Source organism: Cherax quadricarinatus, chromosome 41 (assembly GCF_038502225.1).
Source record: "Cherax quadricarinatus isolate ZL_2023a chromosome 41, ASM3850222v1, whole genome shotgun sequence".
NCBI lineage: Eukaryota > Metazoa > Arthropoda > Malacostraca > Decapoda > Parastacidae > Cherax > Cherax quadricarinatus.
The window spans coordinates 11,802,961-11,828,293 of record NC_091332.1 but is presented as its reverse complement, the minus strand read 5'-3'; the positions used below and the strand labels follow the sequence as shown (position 1 = coordinate 11,828,293).

At 38.5% G+C, this 25,333-nt stretch overlaps 1 protein-coding gene across 2 annotated transcripts in view; it reads right to left on the bottom strand.

The window, feature by feature from the left end:
• Nucleotides 1–25,333, bottom strand: part of LOC128691353 (uncharacterized) — a 68,396-nt gene that overhangs the window by 22,337 nt on the left and 20,726 nt on the right. For both annotated transcript variants that reach the window (XM_070093020.1, XM_070093019.1), the window contains exon 5: nucleotides 2,749–3,854. In XM_070093020.1, coding sequence (XP_069949121.1) covers nucleotides 2,749–3,854 — 1,106 coding nt within the window. The remainder of the gene's footprint in view (nucleotides 1–2,748; nucleotides 3,855–25,333) is intronic.

The following is a 25,333-nucleotide window of genomic DNA, read 5'->3' as shown; positions in this document are numbered from 1 at the left end:
CAATAATATGAATATTTCCTTTGGTTTATATAAATTAGATCCATTTATAATTAATAGAATTTGGGAAGAATTTAATAATACACTGGACAAATAATCTTTAAAATTTCTTATTTCTTGGGTAGAATAGTTTGTGGGGTGAGTTGTGCCAAGGACCTTTCCAAGTTGGCTCGCCGCGCGTCACGTGTTTAAACCGTTGTGGGATCTGATAGTGAGGTGCCGACCAGACCCCTTATATAGCTTCCTTGGATGCTTTACTTTCATAGTTCCTTGATAATGTGAGTAGTCACGAAAGCGCTTGGAATTTCTCTATTCTTTCAGAGTGGTTGTTTTGCATGCATGCATGCATGCATGCATATATATATATATATATATATATATATATATATATATATATATATATATATATATATATATATATATATATATATATATATATATATATATATATATATATATATATATATATATATATATATTACCTTAAAATGCCAGTTACTACTATAAAAACTGCTTAATTTCTGGTAGTAAAGCTAATCTTTCATTTCAAGTGTTGTACAAGGCTACAGCTGCTGAAAAAGGCAAGGGTGAAAAAAAAAGGTGCATAATGTGTTAAGGGGGAAACTGACCATTCTCCCTGTGCTTTGCCTAGCTATGCCACTATGTTAGTGATGTACATACAGTGGACCCCCGGTTCGCGAAGTCACCGGTAACCGATAAATCCGGTATCCGAAGCGTTATACCGCCAAAAAATTGCCCCGGTTCCCGTAACAAAACCCGGTACACGATACGATTCATACGAGATGTGTCCACATGTGGCCTGAGCTGCCCCGTGTGCACCTGTGTTTACAAGCCAGCCAGTGTGCGTGCATCTAAGGATACATTTGGTACATTCCATATTATCCATATTATCACTGTTTCTGGTGCTTGTTTCTGCAAAATAAGTCACCATGGACCCCAAGAAAGCTTCTAGTGCCAACCCTTCGAGACCAAGGGTGCTAATGACTATTGAAATGAAGAAAGAGATAATAGAAAACTGCTTCGGAGGAGGGGATGGAGAAAGTGAGGAAGTTGCCTACTTCAAAGATTAAGGAAATGTGTGCAAAGTAGCTTGAAGTGCAAACCTTTTTTGATGAAAATCACCCTGACACAGCTACTGCAAGCCGTGTTGGCAACCTGTACACTGACAATGTTGTGAACCACTTTAGGAAAGTCATAAAGGAACGAGAGGTACAGGTCTTTATGGACAGATATGTTGTGCGACAGAAGTCCAGTGACTCTCAAGCTGGTCCTAGTGGCATTAAAAGAAGAAGGGAAGTAACCCCGGAAAAGGACTGGCTACCTCAAGTCCTAATGGAGGGGGATTCCCCTTCTAAAAATTAAAAACTTTGACACTCTCCCCTCCTCCCATCCCATCAATCATCACCAGATCTTCATTAAAGGTAAGTGTCAATTATTCTATTGTGTTTATTCTATTTTTATTATTGCTATTGTAATTATTCTATTGCATTAAACTTAATATTTCATGTGGTAAAAGTTTTTTTTTCATACTTTTGGGTGTCTTGCACGGATTAATTTGATTTCCATTATTTCTTATGGGGAAAATTGATTCGCTTTCCGATAATTTTGCTTTACAATGAACTCTCAGGAACGGATTAATGACGTGAACCGGGGGTCCACTGTATTTGTCTTACTACGTTGAGCTGACTATTTGTCTTTACTCATGTAAGTCATGTCTTCTTAATCACTGTATTTTTCAAAACCCTTTGGGACTGCTACCTAAAATATCCACTGAAAAACATGCAAAGGAAGATTTGCATGAACTGCCAGTAATGTGCCAAATTTACAAATCATCTTCAAATGTGGCAAATATTAGTTAGTTGTTGGAGTGGGAGCAAGGTAATATTTTGTGAAGGGATTCAGGGAAACCAGTTAGCTGAACTTGAATCCTGGAAATGGGAAGTACAATGCCTGCACTTTTAAGGAGGGATTTAGGATATTGGCAGTTTGGAGGGACATCTAAACTGTCATATCTGAGTGCCTCTGCAAAGACAATGATCATGAATGAGTAATGGTGAAATTGTTGAATGACAAAAGATTTTTCTTTCTTTCATTTTGGGTCACCCTGCCTCGGTGGGAAACAGCTGACAGAAAAGTTGGAGGGACGGGGTAAAGGAGGTTTTGTATACAAGGGGCTTGGACCTCCAGCAAACATGCACGAGTGTATTTTATAGGAGTGAATGGAGACAAATGGTTTTTAGAACTTGATGTGCTGTTGGACTGCGAGCAGGGTAACTTTTATGAAGGGATTCTGGGAAACCGCAGGCCGGACTTTAGTCCTGGAGGTGGGAAGTACAGTGTCTGCACTCTAAAGGAGGGGTGTCAATGTTACAGTTTTATAACTGTAGTGTAAAGCACGCCTCTGGCAAGACAGTGATGGAATGAATGATGATGAAAGTTTTTCTTTTTCGGGCCACCCTGCGTTGGTAGGAAATGGCCGAGGTGTTAACATATAATACATGTATAAAAAATTATAGTCAACACTGGATTAGTCTGCATACAGAGAAATAAAAGACCTCCAGTATGAACTGGGATAAATCATGGAGGATCAAGTAACCAAGGCTCAAAGTATACATATTACTAAGCAGAAATAACATATTGCTAAGAAAATAATGAATAATAAACCAGTACAGTGAATAAATGCATAGTATAAAATAATAAAGCAAATGCATGAAAGAAGTCAGATTTTACCTGGTGACAAGTACCGTGGTAGGGCAGCGTCGCTCAATAAGTTTAACTCCAGCTTCGGGGTCCTCGTAAAGAAATTCTTCAACTACACTCACAAAAGATTGACAGGAGCTGCCACTAGAGCACACAGTCTTAATTGGTGAGGACTTCAGTGACAATGGTGGTAGAAGTTGAGCAGAAGCTTGAGGTTTCTGGGTTAATGTTATACCAGCTAGTTTATCAACATTATTGCTGTCATCAGAAGAGAATGAGTCTTTATATAATTCCTCAACTTGTTTTGTAAAGTTTTTCAGGGAAGATGAATACTTTTTTTTTTTTGATATTTTTTTCTTTTTAGGTGCTTTGATAAGTGTTACCGTAGTATATGCTTCTGGTATAAGAATATTTTCAGGTGCTGTCACATCAGGAAATACTTCCTTATGAAACTCTTTATTATCACCTAGTATTTTTGTGGGAAGATTACTCGACATCATCTGACTTTTCTTTTCGTGGTCCATAAAAGTTTTGTTGGTTGGATGCACTGTTGTATTGTTTAATGTGTAATCAAATTCATTTTTGTGTATTTCTGTATTTTCTTCTATGTCTTGCAGTGAATTTGATATCATTTGTCCATCAGGAAAAAACAGGTTGTTTTTAGGTGGCATGTAAGTTCCATTAAGATGCTGATTTCCATCTTCACTATTTGCATCAAGAGTGATATCAATAGTCAAATGAGCAATGTCAAATTCACTGGGAGGATCAGTAAACGATTCTAACTCCTGAGCAGAGTCAAAAGATTCATGAAATGTTATAGTACCATGTTTTATTTTATTCCCGAGACATCTACGTAATGACCTCATGTCATTGTCACTGTCACTGTCTGTGTAACATGCCTCAACCTTCTGTTTTAAATATTGAAGAAAATTATTATTATTAATCCAAGGTGGAATGTAATCACTACTGAAATTCACATCCTGGACTTGAGAAACTTTATCCGTCTCACTTATATGAGTCGTATTATATCTGATGAAAAAGGATTCCTGGGACAATGATTCATCACTGGAGATCCAGTGGTTCATAACTTTTGAATCTTCTTTGGTGGGTGATGATGGACGGTGTCTGTGTTCTTCCTGACAATGAAGAAAAATAGAACTGTAAAACATTTAATACCAAATATGTCTTGCCAAACCCAAAGCATAAATTAAATCCCAAATATTTTGAAAGCTGAATATATATACTTTTGCAGAGGGAAAGAGGTACCCAGGAGGTCTATCTGGAATAAAGTACACAGATTATTCACAATGATACTCACTTTTACAGTCCAAATAAGCCCTTCATTCAGTAACATGTCTCCACCTCAAATAACATGTCAATGTATACCAGACTGACAACTAGGAGCTCAACAGCTTTGAGCCCTTCGTGCATTGTTGTATATAACAATTTCACCTTTGCTCTATAAATGGTTCCTCAGCTTTGCAATTTGTTTTGCAATTAGTGAGGGTTTGTGCAGGGGCATGGATCCTTTCTGAGCATTTTGTGTGGGATGGATTCCAAATCGTTTGTCAGTGGACCCTGCACCCATTTCGTCCCCAGGGAGCTCCTGCCACTTCTTCAGATTGAAGCACTGGGGCTGGATGGGTTCCTTAGGTTCTGGGTTATTTCTGGGGACAAGTCCTAATTTCTTGCCCATTTTTGGTGGCTGATACTGTAACCAGCAGCTTGACAAATTTACTGTTCAACAGGTTGCTGATGTCAGCAGCTCTTTAGATGTTGTGCACTGCTACAGCTGCCAGTCCCAGCCCTCCTTGTCTGGTGCTGGGGATTGCAAATGCATCAGTGCTTTCTATTGGGAGCATGGACCTCTCGTGCCTTTAGTGTCCCAATTTACACCTCACATTTGCCCATTTCATGGCCAGCAGGATCTTCACTCCAAGGGACCTCTTCTGGGACTTCCCTGCCTAGGGATAAGGGAGTTGGTTTCCTATCCACTGGTAAGTGTAGGGGGATATTCAGCACTCTGTAGCAAGTGGGGTGAGGGTATGGGGGCTGTGTGGCAATCCATGGCAAGTGGAATGGGTAAAAGGTTCATAAGCCATACATGAAAAGGGAAGTATGGGTCACTTAGTGCTGTATGGTAAAAAGAAGGCGAATTATGTCAAGAGTGAAGAAGCAGCTGAGTACAAAGAGCAATTACAATATGAACACTGAAGAGGAAATTCAAAATGAGTGTAGTAAATAATTTGCAAGAAGACAGTAACAGAATCTGTAGCAAAAGGATGGACTTTGCAAGAGTGTAAAAATAACTACAGTGTAGTGGACCACCGGTTATTGGCCATAATCCGTTCCAGAAGGTTGGCCTAAATCCGAAATGGCCTAAAACCGAAGTAATATTTCGCAAAAGAAATAATGTAAATCCAATTAATCCGTTCCAGACACCCAAAAATATTAACGAAAAATACATTTTTTAAATCTATAGTTTTACATACAGAAAACAATGAGAAAGAAATATAAAGCAGAAATTTTAATAATAAATGAACATTACATACCTTTATTGAAGACTTGTTGGCATATGGAAGAAGGTGAGGAGGGGAGAGGGATGGAAATAAATGGTATAAAATACCGACACAGTGGAAATATACACACATATGCAGTATACGTAATGTGATCCTTTACTGACAACGTTTCGCCCACACATTGGGCTTTTTCAAGTCACAAACAGATCTACCTGGGGTGGAAGGTACTTGAGTATTTATAGTCAGGTTCAGAATGCTGTGGTCAGGTGGAGAATGCTGCATCTGATGATCTACCGAGTGGGGTTATAGTCTAAAATCTTGGGTAGCTTGGAAGGCAGATTGGATAAGTTTGTGAGCAGATCTTCTGCAGTGTTCCTCCATTCTAATGCTCTTATGTGGGATAGCAATGAAGAAGTTTCTTGGCAACTTGCCAAGAAACTTCATCGCTATCCCACATCACTATCTGTTTGTGACTTGAAAAAGCCCGCTGTGTGGGTGAATTGTTGTCAATAAAGGATCACATTATACTGCATATGAGGGGAGAGGGAGTTGGGGATATTGTTTGGAAGGGGAATCCCCCTCCATAAGGAGGGGGGTTACTTCCCTTCTTTGTTTTTTACTGGCACTAGGACCACCTCGAGCGTCACCGTATTCCTGTCGCACAAAAAATCTGTCCAGAGAGGTCTGTTTCTGACGTCTCTGTAAAATTTGCCTAAAATGGGACAAGACTGTTATTGAACATGCTGCAGACATGGCTTGCAACAGTTTTGTCAGGGTGATAATTTTCTGCAAAGCTTTGCACCTCACTCCACTTTGCACAAATGTCCTTAATCACTGAAGAAGGCACATTCTCCCCTCCCCTCCCTTCTTCCTCTAAAACAATATCCTCAGCTGCAGTCTGTTGCTGTTCCAGTTGAAGGTGTTGCAGCTCTTCAGTGGTTAGCTCTTCAATGGTTAGCTCTTCCCTGTGGTCGTCCACCAACTCTTCCACATTCTGGCCACTCACATCCAGCCCCATGAACTTCCCAATGAAACAATAGATTCCACAATAGGCGTAGGGTCGTCAGGATCAGCCTCAAACCCTTCAAAATCCTTGTCGAGGACATATTCTGGCCACAGTTTTCTCCAAGCAGAGTTCAAAGTCCTGGAAGTCACTCCCTGCCTTATCTATAAGGCTTATGCAATGGAGGATAATGAAGTGATTCCTCCAGAACTCTCTTAGGGTCAATTCAGTGTCCGAGGTCACTTCAAAGCACCTTTGAAACATTGCTTTGGTGTACAGTTTTTTGAAGTTTGAAATGACCTGCTGGTCCATGGGCTGGATGAGAGAAGCAGTATTAAGGGGCTGAAACTTCACTATGATGAACTTACACTCCTCAAACAATAAGTCTTCAAAGTCTGGAGGATGAGCAGGAGCATTGTCCATTACCAGGAGGCACTTGAGTGACAATTTATTTTCCAGGAGGTATTTCTTCACACTCGGACCAAACAATTCATTGGCCCACTCAATGAAAATTAGCCTCGTGACCCATGCCTTATTGTTAGCCTTCCACATCACACAATTTACTCTTCGTGACATTATTGTTCTTGAACACTGGGATTTTCAGAGTGATACACACATAAAGGCTTCACTTTGAAATCTCCACTAGCATTACCACAGAACAAAAGAGTTAGCCTATCCTTCACAGGCTTGTGTCCTGGCAGCGCCTTTTTCCTCCTGCGTGATGGAGGTCCTCTGGCATTTTCTTCCAAAAGAGGCTTGTTTTACAACAACTGAACACTTGCTGGGGGAGGAATCCTTCAGCCTCTACGTAATCCTTGAATTCATGCACGAATTTTTCAGCTGCACATTTGTCTGAACTTGCAGCCTCACCATGCCTTACAACACTGTATGCCACTACGTTTCTTGAATCTGTCGAACCAGTCTTCGCTGGCTTTAAATTCACTAACAGCAGCACTCGTTCCCGGCATTTTCTTTACAAGATCCGCATGCAACTGCGTTGCCTTCTCGCAAATTATTCCCTCCGAAACACTATCTCCTGCTAATTGTTTTTGGTCGATCCACACCAACAACAACAACTCCACATCCTCGATAGTTTGAGACCTCTGTTTTGTTAGTATATTTACACCTTTCACAACATCAGCTTCCTTGATTTCTGCTTTCTTCAACAGGATGGAACTGATTGTTGTTGTAGATTTCCCATAAATCCTGGCCAGTTCTGCCACACGTACGCCACTTTCATATTCTGCGATAACTTCTTTCTTGAATTCTAACGTGTTTCTCACCTTCTTTACCAAAGGGGTGGCACTCTGAACTTTCTTTGGCCCCCATGGTGGCTTATTTCACAGTTGCAATCAATAAACAAGTACCAAAAACAATGGATGAACATGCAGAGTGTTCCTACCCCAACGAGAGAGGCGTGCAGACTGAGTGTTATACGTGTGAGGGAGTGCGTCGCCGGTGGGTGGACATGTCTCATACCAACGATTTCCAAGCAGATGGCCTATACCTAGGGAGGGGGGGGGGTAATTTCGCCGAAAAAAGTGCTCGATTTGTGAACTGGCCAACTTCCACACCGGCCTATGTCCGGGGGTCCACTGTACAGTGGACCCCTACCTTACGATATTAATCCGTTCCTGAGAGCTCATCGTAAGCCGAAATTATCGTTAACCGAATTAATTTTCCCCATAAGAAATAATGGAAATCAAATTAATCCGTTCCCGACACCCCAAAGTATGAAAAATTTTTTTTTTTTTTACCACATGAAATATTAATTTTAATACACACAAACTGAAGAAGACATGCACAATTACTACTCTACTAAGAATAGAATGCATGATACTTACCTTTATTTAAGACCTGGTGATGATTACTGGGATGGGAGGAGGGGAGAGTGTGGAAGTTGTTTAGAAGGGGAATCCCCTTCCATTAGGACTTGAGGTAGCAAGTCCTTTTCCGGGGTTACTTCCCTTCTTTTAATGCCACTAGGACCTGCTTGAGAGTCACTGGACCTCTGTCGCACAACAAATCTGTCCATAGAGCTCTGTACCTCCCGTTCCTTTAAGACTTTCCTAAAATGGGCCATAACATTGTCATTGTACAGGTTGCCAACATGGCTTGTAGTAGCTGTGTCAGGATGATTTTTATCCATAAAGGTTTGCACACATTTCCTTAATCTCTTTATTCAATTCCATACTAATTCTCACCCTTTTTACCACAGGGATGGCACTAGAAGCTTTCTTGGGGTCTATGGTGACTTATTTTGCAGTTACAAGCACTAAAAACACTGGGATAATGTGAAATGTACCAAATGTATGCATAGATGAGACCACACTGGCTGGCTTGTAAACACTGACGCTGAGGCCACATGTGGGACACGTCCTGGACAAATCACGTAAGGCGAGATTTTTATCGTGAGGCGAGGCAAAATTTTTGCGTTCAAATGCTTCGTATGATGGATTTAACGTAACGCGATGTGTTCGTAAGGTGGGGGTCCACTGTATATGTATCTGTATTTATGCTCTCTAAAGATGTTGGACTGTCAGAGTGAACTATCATGTCTAGTAATGAGAGAAGAGTCTACGAGCACTACACAAAGTCAGGGCCAACATTTTCTTGAGGTATGATATTGAGATTAATGCGACAAAATGGTAGCTGTGAAGGATGGATGAAGGAATGCAGAGCTGGACCTCTTTCAAAATTATCTTTCTTCTAGCCTCCACAGATGCCAGCTTATTGAATCACCCCTAATATTGCACGATTCCTAGCCCCAGCAGTCTCTCTCTAGTTAAATTCCTATTCCAGTATAATAGTATATGTTCTGATCTCAAGAACACACGTGTTAACCCAATTCTTATCTCCATTTCACTAAGGAACTAAGCAATATACTAATGGTTGAAAAGGGACTAAAATGCAGTTGCTTTTATTTCTGATTTGTGGGTTGGTGATTTGTTCAAACAATATTTTGACATTTCTTTTTAACCCTTTCAGGGTCCAGAGGCCCTCTTCCAGACATGATCTCAGGGTCGCCCAAATTAAAAAAAAAATAATTTCTTATGAAAAGATATAGAATCTTTTTCCGATCATAATGACACCAAAAGTATGAAATTTGATGGAAAACTTACAAAATTATGCTCTCACGAAGTTAGCGGTCTCGACGATGGTTACGCATCGGCGATTTTGCCCACTTTGAGCCCTATTTTCGGCCAATTCCATTGTATTAATCGACAAAAATCATAACTATTTCGCTAGACCTCCATTTTTTCTATCGAATAAGTACAAGAAACCACCCACTTACCAATTTCAACTGTCCAATACAGTGGTCAGAATTTCGCAATTTTGCCAATTTCAAACAAATTTCAAAAGATGCCAATTTCCAAATAGGGTCCAGAATAAACAAGAAAGACATTCCTGGCACTGAAATAACATTTCCTCTGTTCATTAGTCACGTCCCCACACCCCTCTTATATTCTTTTGCTTTCCACTTTAAATTTTTATTCTCACAAAAAATAGAAGATTTACTGTTATGCAGATTACTGCATTAGTGTAGAAATGGTATAAATAATATCGGCACACTTGTGAAAGAATATCAGACTCACCAGTTGACGTGTATTGGATGCTTAGCATGATTTGTTTACTTTTGAACTTTGGTAAAAATCGAACATTTCTGTTACTTTGAGCTCAATTTTAAAGGTACTTTTCTTTGTAAAACCAGTCAAAATCATCTCAATTTCTGTAATATGTCTTCCATTCTATAAAATGAGACCAGGAAAACTAGAATACAACAATAAATACCACACGAAAATACAGTGCAAAGTCGCTGTTTTAATCCAAAAACACGGTCAAAGTTTGTTTTCTCATTACGCACTGTGTGCTGCAGGATTTTTTTTATACTGCGCACACTGACCACATAGACCCATTCTTTCATATGTAGGCCTACCAGCTTTCTCTCACTAGATTTGAGGGCGCTAGAATTTAGGCGTACCAGTACGTCAAAAACCTTTGTGCGTAAGCCATACTAGTATGTCCGAAACCCTGAAAGGGTTAACGTGAAAGATACGCTGGAGATACAGTGATTAACGGAGGAGAACAAGAGGATTTGTAGTAATCCTGTTGTGAATCCTCAGGTTAAGAGAGGAACCTGGTCAGTGGCTGCACAACATGGAACCAAGCTGAGGATCGAGAAGACTGTTGGAGAAACAAACAACAAAGAACCAGAAGACTACTGTGGAAACTTCCAACCCATTTTCGGTGCTACCTGACGAATGTGGGTTGTCTACTGGGAACGTCACAACGAGTACCATGGAAGCATTGGCAGATGTGAGTGAACATCCCTAGAAACTCCAACAAAGAACATCGAGAACACTATGACGAATTCCACAAGTGAAGGTAAGAACATTGTTTTAGTTGGAGACAGTCAGGTTAAGTTTATGGATAGGGTGTTTTGTCTTAGGGACAGGAAGAGGAGGCAAAGGGTATGTTTTCCTGGGGTTGGGATGGGAGATATTGTTAGCCGTCTGGACGACATCATGAAAGGTAACGGGAGCAATCCTATTATCTGCCTCAGTGCGGGAGGCAACGATGTTGGCAGACGTAGGAGTGAGGACCTAATTAGCAGGTATAGGTCAGCAATAGAAATAATTAGGAAGAAGGGTGAGAACCCTGTCATATGTGGTATTTTGCCAAGGAGAGGAGTTGGAAATGAATGGCTGTCCAGGGCAATTGGTGTCAACTGCTGGCTGAACAAATGCTGTAAGGAAAATGCGGTAACATTCATTGACAACTGGGACCTCTTCTATGGCAGAAATGACATGCATGCCAGAGATGGGGTACACTTATCTAGGTCTGGGGTGGGGGCACTAACAACTGCAGTGGAGGGAGCTGTTAGGACTTTAAACTATGAATAGTTAGTGGTATGACTTAGGTAGTAGGTTGGTAGACAGCAACCACCCAGGGAGGTACTACCGTTCTGCCAAGTGAGTGTAAAACGAAAGCCTGTAATTGTTTTACATGATGGTAGGATTGCTGGTGTCTTTTGTCTGTCTCATAAACATGCAAGATTTCAGGTACGTTTTGCTACTTCTACTTACACTTAGGTCACACTACACATACATGTACAAGCATAAATATACACACCCCTCTGGGTATTATTCTATTTTCTTTCTAGTTCTTGTTCTTGTTTATTTCCTCTTATCTCCATGGGGAAGTGGAACAGAATTTTTCCTCCGTAAGCCATGTGTGTTGTAAGAGGCAACTAAAATGCCGGGAGCAAGGGGTTAGTAACCCCTTCTCCCGTATAAATTACTAAATTTAAGAGAAACTTTTGTTTTTCTTTTCGGGCCACCCTGCCTTGGTGGGATATGGCCGGTGTGTTGAAAGAAAGAAAGTTAGTGGTATGAGTTTTGGCGGGAAAACAGTGAAATCCCAGTGTAGTAATATTACGAGTTCTAGGGTAACTAGTAATAAGCAAACGAGGTGGATATTGGAAAGCCGGTGGCACTAGGTGACAAGGAGAATAATAGGTTTAGTAGAAAAACAGAAATGAGCAGGAAGGGTAAAGAGAAAGGAGAGTCTTTTAATGTATATTATGGTAATAGCTGTAGTGCTAGGAATAAGATGGATGAGTTGAGATTAGTTGCTAGTGCAGGTAACATTGATGTATTTGCCATAACTGAGATGTGGTTTAATTAAAAAAGTCGGGATATGCCTGCAGAATGTCACATTCAGGGTTTTAAATTGTTCCAAGTAGATAGAAGTATTGGGAAGGGGGGTGGGGTGGCATTGTATGTCCGAGATCGCTTGACGTGTTGCATAAAAACGGGTATTAAGTCTGAAGTAACACAAAGAGAGTATGTTTCGATAGAATTTTCAGAGGGGCATGAAAAAGTGATTTTAGGAATGATATACTGTCCCCCAAACTTAGATAGGGACAAAAGGAGACTACTATGGGAGGAAACTGTTAAGGCCACAAGGCATTATAACGTACTAATTCTAGGAGACTAACTTTAGTCATCTTGGTTGGAATTTCTTGACTGGGAATTCAGAATCTAACAACTTCTTAGAAGTAGTTCAGGATTGTTTTTTGAGGCAGTTTGTGACAGAGCCTACAAGGGAAAATAACCTGCTTGACTTGGTTCTGGCAAACAAGGAAACCCTTGTTAATAATTTAGAAATTACAGAGTAACTCGGCACAAGCGATCACGAATCAATTACCTTTAGCACTGAATGGAAGTATGACAGTAGGGATAATTCAGGAGGAGACCAAACAGAGTTGAATAACTATAGGCCAATATCCAACTTACACCCTCTCTCAAAAATCTTCGAAAAATTAATTCATAAACGAATCTACTCCTACCTTATCTCCCAAAACATACTCAACCCCTGCCAATTTGGATTCAGGCCTAATAAAAATACTAATGATGCTATTATACACATGCTAGAACATATATACACTGCAATAGAGAAAAAAGAAGTCCCACTGGGGATCTTCATTGACTTACGTAAAGCTTTTGATACAGTTGACCATGACTTGCTCCACGTAAAATTGTCACACTATGGTATAAGAGGGCACTCCCTCAACTACCTCAAGTCATACCTCAGCAACAGAAGCCAATATGTGTATGCAAATGGGGCAAACTCCTCTGCACAACCAATTACAGTTGGTGTCCCACAGGGAAGTGTCCTTGGCCCTCTTCTCTTTCTCCTATACATAAATGACCTACCAAATGCTTCGCAATTACTCAAACCCACACTATTTGCAGATGACACTACATACGTCTTCTCCCACCCGAGCCCAGTCACGCTAGCCAATACTGTAAATACCGAATTACAGAAAATATCTACCTGGATGAGAACTAACAAACTTACACTAAACATTGACAAAACCTACTTCATTCAGTTTGGTAACAGAGCTACAGATGTCCCTCTTAACATAATGATAAACGGATCACCTATCACAAAGCTAACAGAGGGAAAATTCTTAGGAATCCACCTTGATAATAGACTCAAATTTCATACACATATACAACAAATTTCTAAGAAAATTTCCAAGACTGTAGGCATACTATCGAAGATACGGTACTATGCTCCACAGTCAGCCCTCCTGGCCCTATATCACTCTCTTATTTATCCCTATCTCACCTATGGAATTTGTGCATGGGGCTCAACAACAAGTAACCATCTCAGACCACTAATTACCCAACAAAAGGCTGCAGTTAGAATGATAACAAATTCTCACTATAGGCAGCACACTCCACCAATATTCAATACACTAAACCTCCTCACCATACAAAACATCCATACTTACTACTGCACCTATTACATACATAGAACACTTAACTCTGATATTAACCCTCCCCTCAAACATCTCCTTGCCAACCTCAACAGAACACATGACCATAACACAAGGCACAGATCACTCTTTGATGTTCCTCGTGTCCATCTCACACTATGTAAAAACTCAATGCACATAAAAGGCCCTAAAATCTGGAATTCATTACCTGTAAATATAAAAGAAACACTACCTGTTTATAAATTCAAGTCTCTTCTCAAAGATCACTTACTCACCCAAAACCAAATAAATACTGAATAACTGAACCTTATAAATTGTATATCTTAAATGTTTCTCACAATTATATCACATAAATGTTAAACCTAAAACCCAATCTAACTTTATTATTTTTTAAATACACTACCTAACAGAATACTCCATTCTACTGAATGTACAACAATGCATACAACCATAAGACCTGTCTTTGTAATACTCACTTGTGCTTTATAGTAACCTGTTTACATTAATGTTTTATCACTGATTTCATCATTGCTTAGTTAATCTTAAGTTAATTTTAAGCCAGCCCGTAATGCTATGCATAGTATAAGTGGCTTTGGCATACTGCTCTTACCTGTATTTGTTGTACCTCTGTATGTGTGCTCAAATTTTTAAATAAATAAATAAATAAATAAATAAATAAATTCAGTATTGGTCCTAGATTTTCACTTAGCAGATTACAATGGGCTTAGAGAACACTTATCTGTGGACTGAGGTAACGAAGAGAGCTATCAGTATGACAGCTTTCTTAACACAATACATGCTGCCCAAAGAACATTTATCCTATATAAGGAAATTAGATCGAATAGAAATGACCCAAAATGGATGAATAATAGGCTCAAATATCTTTTAGGGCAGAAGAAAGAAATTTTTAGATGTATCAAAAGAGATGAGGGTCATCATATCAGTACATTGACATTAAGAGGGACGTTAAAAAGGGGATAAGAAAAGCTAAACGAGAGTATGAAATTAAAGTTGCTAGGGATTCAAAAACTAACCCTAAAAGTTTTTTCCAGGTGTATAGAACAAAAGTTAGGGATAAGTTAGGTCCCCTTAAAAATAATTTGGGGCATCTTACTGACAAAGAATGATTTTAAGTAATTATTTTCTCTCAGTTTTTACACATGAAGACACTAACAATATCCCAGTAATTAATTTTTATAGTGGACCTGAAGGAGATAAATTATGTAACATCACAGTCACTAGTGAAGTGGTTATGAAACAAATAGACTGTCTGAAACAAAATAAATCACCGGGTCCTGATTAGTTTTTTTCAAGGGTTCTTAAGGAATGCAAAATGGAACTTTGTGAACCGTTAACTAATATTTTTAATTTATCTCTTCAAACAGGTGTAGTGTCTGATATGTGGAAGATGGCCAATGTAATTCCTATTTTTAAAGCAGGGGACAAGTCATTACCGTCAAATTACCGCCCAATAAGCCTAACCTCAATTGTAGGCAAATTACTAGTCAATTATAGCTGAAATTATAAGAAGCCATCTCGATAAGCATAGCTTGATTAACCCTTTCAGGGTCCGTCCCGTAGATCTACGGCTTTACGTTCAGGGTCCAAACTGTAGATCTACGTCATGAGCTCAGCTCACTCTGATAAACTGTGAGTGGTACATTTGGGCCTAGATATGAGAGAATACATCTATGTGGTATGTGTGCACCACATAAAACAGATCCTGCAGCACACTGTGTATAATGAGAGAAAAAAAATTTAAATCATGATTTTTCGATTAAAACAGCGACTTTGCAGTGTTTTTTCGTATTTTTTTATAGTTGTATTTGCGATTTCTTGGTCTCATTTGATAGAATGGAAGACATATTACAGAAATAGAGATGATTTTGATTGGTTTTAGCACTGGAAATGGCTTGAAACTGAGCTCAAAGTAGCAGAAATGTTAAATTTTTGCCGATATTAAAGAGTAAACAAATGACCTCACACGTCTAATACACGCCAGCTGGTGGGTCTAATATGCATTCACAAATATGGTGATGATATTTATACAATTACTACAGTATTGCATAATGGTAAATCTTCTATTTTTTGGTGCGAATAAAAATTCATTTTGTGAATAAAAAATCAAAATGGAATTTATTTGTAAAGCCTCAAAACGTAACTAATGAACAGAGGAAATGTTAGTTTAGTTCCAGGAATACCTACATTGTTTATTCTGGACCCTATTTTGAAATTGGAATATTTTGAACTTAGTGTTAAATTGGCCAAATTAACAATTTCCGATCACTTTAATTTGTAGTTGAAACAGATGACTTGGCGATTTCTTGTGCTCAATCGATAGAATAGAAGTAATACTAGTGAAATAGCTAAGAATTTGGTTGACTGGAATAATGAACCCACGTAGACCACAACATGACCCAAGAATACTAAGAATGTAACCCAAATCTTGACAAAATTAGAAGATCTAAGGAAGACAGCCCTGCTAACCCAAACATTGCCTCCGCTGCCAGACAATCACTTAACCCAAGCTCCGAGAAAACAAGCCTTCTCCTCCATTGCTACACAGTATCTACTTCAGTGATACTATGAAAGGATATCGCAGAAGAAACAACACCAGTAATAAAAGAATAACAGCAAGGACCCTAGAACTCAACTTGTCTACCCAGCAGGACGCCAGTGTATCATCAACCCCCCTCACCGCTGCCACCCAGGGAACAACAACAACAACAAACATGGCTGACTCCCCCTCCAACTCCACTCCCTTCAAAGGATTCACCCATGATAACTCAGGTATGATTATTCCTGACAATATCAAGGACTACATCGTTGCTCTAGAAAATGAAATCAAAGATATCAAAGCAACACTCGAGCGACGAGAATCCAAGATAATCAACCTCGAGAATAAGATCCAAAACCTTGAAGAGAAGATTACATCGGGAAGTGTTGACACAGAAAATACTCTAAAAGCAGCTATAGCCAGTCACACTGAGCAAATAACAACAATAAATATGAAGGTTGAAGAAGCAATCAAGGACTGGAATCAGAACATGCACACTCGACTAAATGAATACCTTGATTTCCAAGACGACAAAACTGAACAAGATAAGTTGTCTGATGCAGTTATAATAAACAGTCCACACATTCCTAGTGACATAACACAAGCACAGTGCAAAGAAACTGCTATCAGGATAATACAGAACCACGTACAAGTCATCGTGCAAAACAATGAAATCAAAGAAACACGTTTGTTAGGAAAACCAGGAAGTAAACACAGTATAATGATCAGACTTCATTCATACGATAAAAGAAAGGACCTAATTAAATCAGCAATTACAATGAAAAATGGAGTGTACATAAATGAGTGTCTAACAAAAAAACGTCAAAACCTTCTGTTCAGGCTGAGAAAACTTAAACAGGAAAACAAAATACATCAGTGTTTCACGCGAGATGGGAAAATACTAGTAAGGAAAACATCAACAGGACAACAATATACCATCTCAAATGAACACGATTTCTCTACCTTCCTTAGAAAAGCTGACATTTCTGTAACAGATTAGATAAGTGCCCTTAATACATATATACGTGTGGTACATATAGTGTACGTTACTATTATATTGTGCATAATTATTTTTATTATTTTTCATCACTAGCTAATGCCAACTACCTCCAATACTCTATACTTCTTTCTTACTGCTATTAATTGCTCATAATTTTAAACTACAAGTCAAATCTTACTCCAAATTAATAATATTCATTATTCTTACCTGTCCATTTAATTTTGTTTATCACTACTTTTTTTTTTAGTCACTTTTCATTGTGTATGCAATTAGTGTATATTCCAATTACTTTTTTGCAAGTACCAAAACTATCTTTTGCTAGCTAGTACCAACTACCTCATTTTTTTTACTTTTATTGTGCAATAAACTGCTCAATTTATTTAATATTACAAATCAGATCTTACTCCTAAACCAATATTATTTCATAGTGACCACCTGTCCATTTAACTTTGTTTACCATTACTTAATTTTAGTCCCTTATATATTTTCTCCTTTATTTTAGCTTTATATAACTACCCTAGTTTATATATTCACAATTGTTAAAATAATCAAGGTGCTATTCTCAGGTGCTAAAGTAGAATAAGTTCACAATTTTGCCATTATATTCCAAAGCTCATTATTTGATTACCACTTTATTGTTCACCACAACTTATATTAGTCCCTTTTATATTATTATTTTATACTATAATTCTAACTTTAAAGAATTACCTTTATAGTACTACCTACTATCATATTCCCAAGCTCCATTATTTGATCATCACTATATTTGTATTAGTCCCTTTTATATTGTCTCCTTTATTTTAGCTTAAAAAAAAAAACTACCTTAGCTCATTATTTTACATTTGTTAAATAATTCAGGTGCTATTTTTTAGCTTAAGACTATTTACTTTGTTTTATACTTAATTCTAACTATAGATTCACTACAAATCTTATGATTACAAGCATTGATCCTGATACCAATCTCTTATTTAATGACTTAAATGAATCAAACAGTTACTGTAATTACTACACTGCAGAACAATCAAAGGCACTTCTCAGTGCCAACAACAACATAACTATCTTTAACTACAATATCAGATCTTTAAGCAAGCATTACGATGACCTCATAGCATTACTAAATTCCTTACATGCCAATATGTCCATCATTACACTAACTGAAACCTGGCTAAAGCCTGATAGTACAGATGTCTATGCCATTCCTGGTTACACAGCCATACACAACTGTAGGCCAGACCAACAAGGGGGTGGCACAGCCATATACTACTCAGACCAACTAGAATGTATCACTAATACTTGCACAAGGGATGAACATGGGGAATATATAATAGCCAAATTCAAATCCAAATACCTACAAAAACCTCTCACATTGATAAACATCTACAGAGTTCTACAGTCAAACATTAGCCAATTTAGTCAAAACCTAGGAAGTATGATAACTGATGCACGCATGAACAAAGATCACTTACTACTCTCAGGTGACTTCAATATAAATCTCCTGCAAGACCAGGACCCACACGTTACTGAATTCACAAACACAATGAGTAACTGTATGTTGCTACCAACAGTAACAAAACCTACAAGAGTTACAGAGACTAGTGTTTCCCTACTTGACCACATCTGGACCAACACCATATCCCCTTTAAAATCAGGCATAATTACAGATAATACCACAGACCACTACCCGACTTTCCTCATAACAACTCTTGGTAAATTACCCCAAGACACTACTAAAGTCACCTTCAGACTTCACAATGAGGCAGCCATTAATAACTTCACAACAGCAGTAGCAAACATTGACTGGCACACTGAGCTAGAAATCTATACAGATATTGACGAATGTATTAATAATTTTCTAAAAAAGACCCAATACCTCTATAACAAGCACTGCCCTAAAAAAACTAAACAGATGACAGCTAAGAGACTGAACAGTCCCTGGCTAACACCCAGCATTCTCAAATCCATAAATACAAAACACCAATATGAAAAACAGTACAGAATGGGTCACATAACCAGAGACCAAACAAAACGTTACTCGTCAATCCTAACCAGCCTGATAAGAAGGGCAAAAAAATTGTATTATGAGAACAGATTATCCAACTTATGAGGTGATATAAAAAAGACCTGGAAAACCCTATCAGAAATTCTAGGAACAAAAAAGATATCACGAAATAGCGAAATAAAATTAGCAAAATCAGATGAACCCCAACTCCCACCAACAGAAACAGCAAACAGACTCAATGATTTCTTCTCCACTATAGGACAAAACCTTGCCAATAAAATCCCAAGCTCAGATACCCCACCAAATGACTACCTCACCGGCAACTACCCAAACACACTGTTCCTAGCTCCGACTAACCCATACGAAGTCTCCCTTATTATCAACACACTAAAAAACAAGGCAGGAGATTTAAATACCTTACCACCCTTTATATACAAAAAAGTGTCACAAGTGCTATCACCAATCATTGCAACACTCTTTAACAAATCCATTGAATCCTCCACCTTCCCTACAGTACTCAAAATAGCAAGGGTCACCCCGATCCACAAAGGAGGAGACCAAACAGAGTTGAATAACTACAGGCCAATATCCAACTTACACCCTCTCTCAAAAATCTTCGAAAAATTAATTCATAAACGAATCTACTCCTACCTTATCTCCCAAAACATACTGAACCCCTGCCAATTTGGATTCAGGCCTAATAAAAATACTAATGATGCTATTATACACATGCTAGAACATATATACACTGCAATAGAGAAAAAAGAAGTCCCACTGGGGATCTTCATTGACTTACGTAAAGCTTTTGATACAGTTGACCATGACTTGCTCCACGTAAAATTGTCACACTATGGTATAAGAGGGCACTCCCTCAACTACCTCAAGTCATACCTCAGCAACAGAAGCCAATATGTGTATGCAAATGGGGCAAACTCCTCTGCACAACCAATTACAGTTGGTGTCCCACAGGGAAGTGTCCTTGGCCCTCTTCTCTTTCTCCTATACATAAATGACCTACCAAATGCTTCGCAATTACTCAAACCCACACTATTTGCAGATGACACTACATACGTCTTCTCCCACCCGAGCCCAGTCACGCTAGCCAATACTGTAAATACCGAATTACAGAAAATATCTACCTGGATGAGAACTAACAAACTTACACTAAACATTGACAAAACCTACTTCATTCAGTTTGGTAACAGAGCTACAGATGTCCCTCTTAACATAATGATAAACGGATCACCTATCACAAAGCTAACAGAGGGAAAATTCTTAGGAATCCACCTTGATAATAGACTCAAATTTCATACACATATACAACAAATTTCTAAGAAAATTTCCAAGACTGTAGGCATACTATCGAAGATACGGTACTATGCTCCACAGTCAGCCCTCCTGGCCCTATATCACTCTCTTATTTACCCCTATCTCACCTATGGAATTTGTGCATGGGGCTCAACAACAAGTAACCATCTCAGACCACTAATTACCCAACAAAAGGCTGCAGTTAGAATGATAACAAATTCTCACTATAGGCAGCACACTCCACCAATATTCAATACACTAAACCTCCTCACCATACAAAACATCCATACTTACTACTGCACCTATTACATACATAGAACACTTAACTCTGATATTAACCCTCCCCTCAAACATCTCCTTGCCAACCTCAACAGAACACATGACCATAACACAAGGCACAGATCACTCTTTGATGTTCCTCGTGTCCATCTCACACTATGTAAAAACTCAATGCACATAAAAGGCCCTAAAATCTGGAATTCATTACCTGTAAATATAAAAGAAACACTACCTGTTTATAAATTCAAGTCTCTTCTCAAAGATCACTTACTCACCCAAAACCAAATAAATACTGAATAACTGAACCTTATAAATTGTATATCTTAAATGTTTCTCACAATTATATCACATAAATGTTAAACCTAAAACCCAATCTAACTTTATTATTTTTGAAATACACTACCTAACAGAATACTCCATTCTACTGAATGTACAACAATGCATACAACCATATGACCTGTCTTTGTAATACTCACTTGTGCTTTATAGTAACCTGTTTACATTAATGTTTTATCACTGATTTCATCATTGCTTAGTTAATCTTAAGTTAATTTTAAGCCAGCCCGTAATGCTATGCATAGTATAAGTGGCTTTGGCATACTGCTCTTACCTGTATTTGTTGTACCTCTGTATGTGTGCTCAAATTTTTAAATAAATAAATAAATAAATAAATAAATAAAATGGGAGTCAAAGTCGGCAAAATCGCCGATTCATAAATATCGCTGACACATCAAAATTCGCGAGAGCATAATTTCATCAATTTCCATCAAATTTCGTACTTTTTGTTTTATTACCTTCACAAAAAGATTCTCTACCATTTCATAAGAAAAAATAATTTTTTTTTTTTTTTGAAAATTCTTGGACACTGGGGCACCACTTCAGATTTGGGCCTTGGACCCTGAAGGGGTTAATGATACTCAGCATGGATTCACGAGGGGCTGTTCCTGCCTAACTAATTTATTAACTTTCTTCAGTAAAGCTTTTGAGGCCATTGATCATGATAAAGAATTCGATATTGTTCATTTAGATTATAGTAAGGCTTTTGATAGAGTACCGCACCAGAGACTGTTAAAGAAAGTGGCAGCTCATGGCATTGGGGTGAAAGTGCTGTCATGGATTGAGTCATGGCTCACAGACAGGAAGCAGAGTGTGTCCATAAATAGGGTTAAATCCGAATGGGGATCTGTAACAAGTAGCGTTCCACAGGGATCAGTCTTATGCCCGTTGTTGTTTATAATATACAGTGGACCCTCGACCAACGATATTAATCCGTTCCTGAGAGCTCATCGTTAGTCAAGTTAATTTTCCCCATAAGAAATAAGGAAATCAAATTAATCCGTTCCTGACACCCCAAAGTATTGAAAAAAAAAAATTTTACCACATGAAATACAGTGGACCCCCGGTTTACGATATTATTTCATTCCAGAAGTATGTTCAGGTGCCAGTACTGACCGAATTTGTTCCCATAAGAAATATTGTGAATTAGATTAGTCCATTTCAGACCCCCAAACATACACATACAAACGCACTTACATAAATACACTTACATAATTGGTCGCATTGGGAGCTGATCATAAACCGGGGGTCCACTGTATTAATTTTAATGATGATAAATTAGACACATGTGCAACTCTTGGGTATCTTTATTGAGGAAACGTTTCCTCAATAAAGATACCCAAGAGTTGCACATGTGTCTAATTTATCAACATGTCGGTTCTCTGAACCATTTATCTACATTAATTTTAATACACACACACTGCAGAAGACATGTACAATTACATGACACTTACCTTTATTGAAGATCTGGTGATGATTGATGGGATGGGAGGAGGGGAGTGTGTGGATGGTGTTAGTGTTCAGAAGGGGAATCCCCTTCCATTAGGACTTGAGGTGTCAAGTCCTTTTCTGAGGTTACTTCCCTTCTTTTAATGCCACGAGGACCAGCTTGAGAGTCACTGGACCTCTGTCGCACAACATATCTGTCCATAGAGCTCTGTACCTCCCGTTCCTTAAGATTTGTCTAAAATGGGCCATAACATTGTCATTGTAATAGTTACCAGCACGGCTTGCAATAGCTGTGTTAGGGTGATTTTCATGCATAAAGGTTTGCAGTTCAACCCACTTTGCACACATTTCCTTAATCTTTGAAGTAGGCACAATGGATTCCACAACTGGCATAGGCATCTCAGGGTTAGCCCCAAACCCTTCAAAATCTTTCTTAATTTCCATACTAATTCTCACCCTTTTTATCACAGGGTTGACACTAGAAGCTTTCTTGGGGCCCATGGTGACTTATTTTGCAGGTGCAATCACTAAAAACGCTGTGATAATATGAAATGTTCCGATTGTATGTTTGGATGCAACCGCGGTGGCTGGCTTGTAAACACTGGCACCCATGGGACAAGTGAGGTGCGCTCAGCGCTGGTCAAGTTTTTTAGTGCTAGTCGAGGCAAAATTTTTGCTTTAAAATGTATCGCTAGTCGGATTTAACGTTATACGATGCCATCGTTGGTCGAGGGTCCACTGTATATCAATGATCTTGATGAGGGAATTACTAGTGTAATGTGCAAATTCGCTGATGACACAAAGTTAGATAGGATAACTGATTCAAACATAGATATCAGGGAACTTCAGGAGGATTTAGACAACTCAATAACTGGTCAGAAAAGTGGCAGATGCAGTTCAAAGTAGATAAATGCAAGGTTCTGAAGCTCGGGAGTGTCCACAACCCTAGCACTTATAAGTTAAATAATGTAGAACTTAGCCATACAGATTGAGAAAAGGACTTGGGGGTTATGATAAGCAGCAACCTTAAACCAAGACAGCAATGCCTAAGCGTACATAATAAGGCTAACAGATTACTGGGATTTATATCAAGAAGTGTAAGCAACAGAAGTTCAGCAGTTATATTACAGCTTTATACATCATTAGTAAGGCCTCACCTAGATTATGCATCTCAGTTCTGGTCTCCATATTACAGAATGGACATAAATTCGTTAGAAAACATTCAGCGTAGAATGAGTAAATTAATACATAGCATTAGAAATCTTCCTTATGAAGAAAGATTGAAGACCCTTAAATTACATTCACTTGTTAGATGAAGAATGAGGGGAGACATGATCAAAGTGTATAAGTGGAAGATGGGTATTAATAAAGGGGATATAAATAAGGTCTTGAGGATATCTTTCCAAGAGAGAACCCGCAGTAATAAGAACATAAGAAAGGAGGAACACTGCAGCAGGCCTGTTGGCCCATACTAGGCAGGTCCTTAACAATCCTTCCCATTAACAAAATATTTGCCCAACCCAATTTACAATGCTACCCAAGATATAAGTTTTGATGATTCTATTGACTCATGCAAGTCTCACTCAAATCCAACCCCTCTCACTCATGTATTTATCCAACCTAAATTTGAAACTACCGAATGTTTTAGCTTCAATAACCCTACTAGGCAGACTGTTCCACTCATCAACTACCCTATTTCCAAACCAATTCTTTCCTATATCCTTTCGAAATCTAAACTTATCTAATTTGAATCCATTACTGCGGGTTCTTTCTTGAAGTGATATCCTCAAAACCTCATTTATATCCCTTTTGTTAATACCATCTTCCACTCATACACTTCGATCATGTCTCCCCTCATTCTTCGTCTTACAAGTGAATGTAGTTTAAAAGTCTTCAATCGTTCTTCGTACGGAAGATTTCTAAAGCTATATATTAATTTGGTCATTCTACGCTGGATATTTTCTAGTGAATTTATATCTATTCTGTAATATGGAGACCAGAACTGAGCTGCGTAATCTAGGCGAGGCCTTACTAATGATGTATAAAGCTGTTAAATAACCGCTGGACTTCTGTTGCTTACACTTCTAGATATAAATCCCAGTAATCTGTTTGCTTTGTTACATACGCTTAGGCACTGCTGTCTTGGCTTAAGGTTGCCGCTTACCATAACCCCCAAATCCTTTCCGCAATCTGTATGGCTAAGTTCTACGTTATTTAACTGATAAGTACTAGGGTTATGGACACTCCTGAGCTTCAGAACCTTGCATTTATCTACACTGAACTGCATCTGCCGCTTTTCTGATCACAAACTGAGTTTGTCTAAATCCTCCTGAAGTTCCGTGACATCTAAGTTTGAATCAATTATCCTACCTATCTTTGTGTCATCAGCAAATTTGCTCATATCACTAGTAATTCCCTCACCAATGTCATTGATATATATTATAAACAGCAACGAGCCCAAGACTGATCCCTGTGGAATGCCACTTGTTACAGATCCCCACTCGGATTTAACCCCATTTAAGCATACTCTCTGCTTCCTATTGGTGAGCCATGACTTGATCCATGACAGCACTTTTCTCCCACTGCCATGAGCTGCCACTTTCTTTAACAGTCTCTGGTGTGGTACTCTATCAAAAGCCTTACTAAAACCTAAATAAACAATATCGAATTCTTTATCATGATCATTGGCCTCAGAAGCTTTACTGAAGAAGGTTAATACAGTGGACCCCCACCTTATGATATTAATCCGTTCCTGAGACCTCATCGTAAGCCAAAATTATCATAAGGCGAATTAATTTTCCCCACAAGAAACAATGGAAATCAAATTAATCCATGCAAGACACCCCAAAGTATGAAAAAAAAATTTTTTTTTACCAC